The sequence below is a fragment of the Protomyctophum bolini genome (assembly GCF_963924005.1).
Source record: "Protomyctophum bolini genome assembly, chromosome: 11".
Taxonomy (NCBI): Eukaryota; Metazoa; Chordata; class Actinopteri; order Myctophiformes; family Myctophidae; genus Protomyctophum; species Protomyctophum bolini.
In genome coordinates, this window is record NC_137872.1 from 1,167,372 (window position 1) to 1,174,871 (window position 7,500).

The 7,500-nt window shown below is 45.0% G+C and overlaps 1 protein-coding gene across 1 annotated transcript in view; it reads left to right on the top strand.

Annotated features, from left to right (window-relative positions):
* llgl1 (LLGL scribble cell polarity complex component 1) overlaps nt 1-7,500 on the top strand; it is an 80,859-nt gene that overhangs the window by 71,793 nt on the left and 1,566 nt on the right. The window contains exons 22-24 of the mRNA XM_080777071.1: nt 3,236-3,374; nt 3,702-3,784; nt 5,290-7,500. The exon at nt 5,290-7,500 is cut by the window's right edge and continues 1,566 nt beyond it. Of these exons, the coding sequence (XP_080633197.1) occupies nt 3,236-3,374; nt 3,702-3,780 (218 nt within the window). The 3' untranslated portion in view covers nt 3,781-3,784; nt 5,290-7,500. The remainder of the gene's footprint in view (nt 1-3,235; nt 3,375-3,701; nt 3,785-5,289) is intronic.

Genomic DNA, 7,500 nt, shown 5'->3' on the forward strand with positions numbered 1-7,500 from the left:
GTAGATGATTGACACAGGGGCGAAAAATGGGTTACAAAATTGTGGGATAAAAAATATATTTAAAGGTCCGCTGACATGCCCCGAAATTAATATGGGTGGTACAGCACATCACGTGGTCTGACTGAAAACAGTTTGAAACAGTTTGAAACGGGGCTACGGCGCTAGCAACAAGTGGCTATAGGTCAGGCTAGCGTTTTTGACGGTACATTTAGCGTCATATTGGCTATAAATGTAATTGAAAAAAATTATTTTTTCGCCAGAAATGCTTAGTTTGAATGCAATTGAGGTTGGCGTGGGGTTTTTTAGGGGAACTGCAGCACAAGCGCAAATTTTGGACTGGAGTCCCATGTTCCCCCGGTCGCCAACACCCCTGTCTGCCCGCTCTGAGACCTCTCAGCCCCGCAGCGCGACAGTCGCGACTACGGACGGTCTGCTGTTGTCTGGCCGCTGTGAGAGCAGCGCGACTACTGTTCTTTTCCCCTCTCAGCCGCAGGCTGACATGTACACCCTCGCTCTCACTCTGTAATACCGTAGTTAGTTACCACAACATTGTTCAAGTGAACTATAGTGTGTTTATGTTTGTATTCATTGTAATAATAAATATCGCTATGCCGAGGCATAGTCTTGCGGACGAGATCTTGAGCCTCTACGGGGGACTGGGCATGTGTGTACACACACAGCATAGCAACTTATGCTACTATTTTGGTGTCACATTTAGCTTGAATACTGGGTGAAAGTCTCATTCAAAAAATTAATTTTTCGCAACATTGTTCAGGTGAACTGTGTGTTTATGCTTGTTCATTGTAATAATCAATATCGCTATGATTATTTTATTTATCGCCGCGTCGCTCCGCATGACAACATACAGTCTAGCCCGTCTCAGATGCAGGCTGCACACGGACGGACGGACGGACGTATAGTCTCTGGTCAGGTCCCCGCATTGAACTGGGCATGTGTGTACGCACACACACACACACACACACACGCAATGGCACGGAATCTGCCTCGGGCGTCTGTAGCTCTCTTCCCCGCTGTCATGCACTATAGCCGTGTGTGTGTGTGTGCGTACACACATGCCCAGTTCAATGCGGGGACCTGACCAGAGACTATACGTCCGTCCGTCCGTCCGTGTGTGTGCAGCCTGCATCTGAGACGGGCTAGACTGTATGTTGTCATGCGGAGCGACGCGGCGATAAATAAAATAATCATAGCGATATTGATTATTACAATGAACAAGCATAAACACACAGTTCACCTGAACAATGTTGCGAAAAATTAATTTTTTGAATGAGACTTTCACCCAGTATTCAAGCTAAATGTGACACCAAAATAGTAGCATAAGTTGCTATGCTACCACGGCCACCAAGCCCGGCGAGCCCGCATAGAAGTCGTTGGGGAAAGCTTTCGCCACTCTGACGTCAGAATCATGATAGCATTGTTTGATAGCAGTTATTAGCTCCCGAGGGGCGTGTCAGTTCTCCTTTAAAAAAAGAAAACCTTAACTCTGAGAGGGTTCAAATGGAACCAAATGGACCTTTATACGGACGGGTCCATTTGGTTCCATTTGAACCCCTCTCAGAGTTACAGTACCAGTTCTGGTCATTCCGGGCTATCCTTTTATTAATATATATATTAATATATCCTTATTATAATTATATAGAGTATCTATGTATGTGTTTCTGGTCATATTATTGTCCACTTATTTAGTATGTCTGTGGCAGAATGGAATGGTGACAAAATTCTCCACACACACACACACACACACACACACACACACACACACACACACACACACACACACACACACACACACACTTGATTGATTGATTGAAATATTTATTAACAGTTTGCAGAATTACAGTACATTTCAAGCACAAACTCAAGATTCAAACTCAAGATTCCGATTTTACAGGGGCCACACCATAGAGTTATATATGAATAGAGAAGACACCCGAGTTCTCCTTCCATCCACTTGCATTAAGTTGCTCAAAAGAAAAGCGCATGAGGCGATTTCACTCCTCCTTCCTGGTATAGGAACAGAGTGCATTCTGGGATGGATTTGCCTCAAACACATGAACGTGCTGGTCTGTTGACTATCATTGTGCCGTTTGTGCTGCGTTCACGTATGAAACATTCGTTCACGTGTCAACGGCCTCAAACACATGAACGTGTGCAATGACGGTCAACGGAGCAGCGCTGGCTCGAGCTGCAATGACAAATTCGGCCACTATGTCCATTTGGCCTCAGGGTTTCCTCCGGGTGCCTTCTCTATTCATATATACTCTAAGGGCCACACACACACACACACGCACAATTTTGCGTCTGTCATCACTCTTTATGTCTCTACTTTCTCTGTGCCTAGCCTCTCTCCCTCTCTCCTTCTCTTCCCTTGCTACTGTTTACCTCTGCCTTCTTGGCGCTGGATGCTGTTCCTCTGTATTGCTCTTGTCCCAAAACCATTCAAGGGTCTTGAGGGGGGGGGGGGGGGGGGGGCGGGGGGTCCACTCTGGTCTCTATGGTAACCATTCAGAATGCCCCCCCCCCCCTCCTCTCCGATTGGAAATGCGAGTTGTCATAGCGACTGTCTGGAGTACGGTTTTGTTTACATGCTCCAGAGCGCGCTATATAGCGAGAAAGGGGGAAAAAACCAACAACTGAAATTGACAGTTTATACAATTGATCAATTTCAAGCATTTTCTTCATCTTTGAAAGATGAAAGTGAAGGACTCTCCCCCCACCCCCCCCCCCCCCCAGTCCCTGGTTGATGTATTTTTTAGTCAGCTTTCTATCTTCACAAAATGTTTTTGATGTCCTCAAGGATATAACCTGCAGTGACCTGACCATCCATGTTCACGCGGGGGAAATGTGTAAAGGAATAATAAGAGGAACACCCTCAGGGTTAAATAGAGCCACATTTAAACTGGTTCCATCACAAGACTCAATAAAAAACTATTCATTCTGAAACGGGTAGTCCCGACTCCCAATACTTGATTCTGATTGGCTGGTTACCGTCACGTGACCGGTGTAAATTCCACCGATAACCCACTCCTTCAATCACTTTATATCATTCGCAGCTGATTCCAGCTGTACTGGGGAAGGGGAGCGCTTGATTGCTTTACAAACACATGCCGTGCGGGCGTCTATAAGCTCCGCCCGGCTCATATGACTGTGAATTACCCCTCAGGGCTGACGGAGGACCCTAAACCCCTAAACCCTAAACCCCTAACCCCCTCAGGGCTGACGGAGGACCCTCAGAGCGGCCTGTCCTCCCCCGGGGGTCTGGACACCCCCCTGGACTCCCCTCTCAGCTGTGCTGACATCACCCTGGACTCCACTGGAGAGCTGACTATGGAGGACGTCAGGGACTTCCTAACGTAAGACACACGCACACACGCACGCACGCACGCACGCACGCACGGAGCATGGAGTACAGGCTTTAGTTTAGACACACTGTTGGTCCGACTGTCATTAGACCGAAACCGCAAAGCACGGAAGCGGCTCACGTTCGACCGCATGTCTGTCTGTCTGTCTGTCTGTCTGTCTGTCTGTCCGACCGTTGTTTCTGCATGTCTGTCCGTTGGTGTGTCTAATCTCTGTGTGTGTGTGTGTGTGTGTGTGTGTGTGTGTGTGTGTGTGTGTGTGTGTGTGTGTGTGTGTGTGTGTGTGTGTGTGTGTGTGTGTGTGTGTGTGTGCGCGCGCAGCACTGTGGACGAGGCAGAGAACAACTTGAAAAACATCAAAGAGGAGGAGGGTCGTTCTACTGGCATCCTTATCAATTGAACAGGTGACAGAACACACACACACACACACACACACACACACGCACGCTCTCTCTCTCTCTCTCTTTTCACACACACACATGCTCTCTCTCTTTCTCACACACACACACACACACACGCTCTCTCTCTTTCACACACACACACACACACACACACACACGCTCTCTCTCTTTCACACACACACACACACACACACGCTCTCTCTCTCTCTCTTTCACACACACACACACACATGCTCTCTCTCTTTCTTTCTCACACACACACACACACACACACACACACACACACACCTGTTTCTAATGAAGCGTGTCTACCAGGGTGTGTAAACTTCAAAGGGTTTTTTTTTCCGTCTATAAAGCGCTACATTCCTCCTCCGTCCATCCCATCTCTGGAGAGGACAAAAAGAAAAGCACAGACAGCGTCTCCTTAACGAGGCAGACATACTTGAGACAGCATTTATATACTGTACGCTGCATAACACATACAGTACATGGTATTCCATATAGTACTCTTTATCACATATTCACAAGTATATGATTTATATTATACCACTGTCTATAGCCTTTAATTATGCTGTCCACTTATTGTAAACTCGTTCCTCCCCCCTAGTGGCCGAGTCTGATATTGAAGATGGCTTTAAAACACCTTTGATGCTGGACATTATTGTTCTCTTTTAAACATGTATTTTACACCATTCTCAGATGTCCCAGAAATGGGTAGTTATTTTTTTAAACATTTTAAATATTAAAGAAGAAGAGTGCCTCAAATTGCTGTACTTTTAATATATTTTGATGATAAATATTCTTTGAATGGAATATAATTACATTGGGTAAAATATACTGAGGATGTTAGTGACGGTTTGACAAAAGTGGGGGTTTAGTGTTCTAGGGTTTAAGTGGTTAAAGAGCTACCTTTTGAAGTGTTAGCCTGTGCTTTTTAAATATATTTTTTATCCCACGATTTTGTAACCCATTTTTCACCCCGGTGTCAATCATCTAATGTGATCCTGGGCTCTACACACCCTCCACCAACCTAGTCCCCATGGGGGACAAGGGGAGAGCAACCTAGTCCCCATATATGGGGGACAAGGGGAGAGCAACGGACTTGAACTCATGCTTCCTTCATGCCTGAGTGTCCAAGTTGCTCCTTTACACCTGACAGGGGGGAGTTTCCCTGGTTGGACGTTGTAGCGCGTGGAAGGAACACGTTATTCCAACCAGTTCCTTTCCCCTCCATCAGGCGCCCCGGCTGGCCAGGGGGAGGCAGCATAGTGACCAGTTCCTTTCCCCTCCATCAGGCGCCCCGGCTGGCCAGGGGGAGGCAGTTTAGAGACCAGGGTTAGCCTGTGCTTTTGAAACGTTCTGAGCGCTATATATATATATATATATATATATATATATATATATATATATATATATATATATATATATATTTCTATCGTTTGTATCGGCTGTTGTTTTGACAACATGAGCAACCTTTCTTTTTTTTTTTTTGTATTGTCTTTCAACAGTTTTCAGGGAGGAGGTTGAAGTGGGATATGGACCAACACAGCTGGATGTTGGACTATACAGACAGAAGGAACCGACAGACAGACAGACAGACAGACAGACAGACAGACGGGTAGTGGACGCTCCGGTCCCAGTCCAGTCCCCACGACCCTCCTCCTCCAAACCACCCCAACCAGACCCTGCCACGTCAACAACCAACCAACACCCTCCTTCTTCTTCTTCTTGAAGGATCCTCCTCCTACCTGCCTCCCGGTTACCCCTGGCACAAACCTGGGAGGAAAGCCTTTATATGGACATAAAGGAAGGAAAGAAATTCGTCACCCCCCATGTGTTGAATACTGAAAGTATCACTCGTCGAATTATTTTTTGAGCCGCAGACGACCAGCGGACAGACGTCTACCCACTGAATCCCCACCAGGCAGAGGGTTCTTCTTTTTCATCACCGCATGTGGGTTGTTCTGGATGGCGACAAAATGGCAGCCTGGTTGAGTCCGTGTTCTTAAAACGGCAGGGGGGTTATCCGGAACGGAATGGCTGAAGATTCCGGTGTTCTCTATATGGATTCATGTGGGGATGCGTCGTTGTTGAGCCTTCGTTCATTCGTCACCCCTTTGGCACGTGAGGAAACGCTGACCGGACATGCTTACTGGGTGCTCTCATCCAGCCAATCAGGACACTCATCAGGATGAAGGCCTGGTTTTTAAGAAAAAGGGCTGCAACCTTTATTATGAATGGGACATTTTATCTGCCATGTTTCTGTGGGGTTATTTTCCTTTTTTTTTTTCCTTTTCGTTTAACACGTGTAATGTGTGCCATGTTTGATCCTGCTTGGGGTGCATTCAACATCTCCCCCCACAGCCTGAATTATTGGTGCTCATTTTGGGGAAATAATATCCTTGTTGTGAATATTATTAATAACCGTGCGCACACACACAGTGGTGGATGGATGGATGTATTGGAAGTGTTTTTCACAAACTAACCCAAAGGATGAACTGTGAATCTGTATCCCCGACCGAGACAGAAAGGGAAAACATTGTAGCGATTATTATAGAGAGGGGCATAAAAATGTGTATTTTATTTTTTAGCAAAATGAAGTATAATAATTATGGAACATCTGTGAGAACTAGAGAGCTGTAGCATTTCCTGTTCTTTCTAGCCTGGGTGTGTCACCCACGTTGTTCCTGAAGGGGCAACTCAAACGCACCTGGACAACTTGATTGATTGATTGAAATGTTTATTTGAATAAAGCAATTTTTTTTTAAAACAATATAAACTGAAACGTCAGAATAACAAGCAGTATACAAAATAATAAAAAAAAAAAAAAGCTAATTCAAAAGGAGTGAGAATTAAGAAGAAGCATGCAACTTATTATTGAGGAATATGTTGTCATCGATCGCACACAAGCACACGATCACTGAAGGAACACACTTAACCCATTCTGACCTGAGATCAGATTCATACGAGGTTTTTCCACTGGGACACACACTGGGTCTGATTAACCCATTCTGACCTGAGATCAGATTCTAAAAAAAATGTCAGTCGTTCTTCGATTGCGCGCTACGAGCTTGTAGATCTGCTATTTTTGAAAATAGCTAAAGCATAACATGATGCTATAACACCAAAATGGGTGTCCCGTTCAGAATGGGTTAAGTATCCTAATTATGAAGGTTTTTTTTTTTGTTTTTTTGTTTGTTCGTTTGTTTTCATTTCTATTGAACTGACTGATACGATATTAGATGTTTTATATGGCTTTGAGGAAAAGGTACCGCACAAAGAAAGAAGGTCACTTTGTTATGTTGTGACTGACTGAGAACCACAGATCTGTGAAATAAGAATTATTATAAAGGACCACTTCACCACTTTTCAACATCTCTTCATATAATTGGTCCTCACACAATGTTCATGATAAAACATCACCATTTTTCCCCCCCTACTCGGTCTGTGTCTCGTAGGAGGGCTTTGGGCAGTTCGGACACACCCGTCCACCAGTGACGTCATCATTAGGCAGATTTATTTTAAAATATATTTAGATTTGTATTATCGTGAGAACGATGGCTTCGGCTTTTTGCATTGCAACTTTTCAGGAATAGAAAGCCTGCCGTTTCTATTAGCTTATGGATTCACCATCGATGATGTCACTGGTGGACGGGTTTCTGAACTGCCCACAGCCCTGAGACACAGACTGAGTAGGGAAAGAAATGGTGGTATTTTAT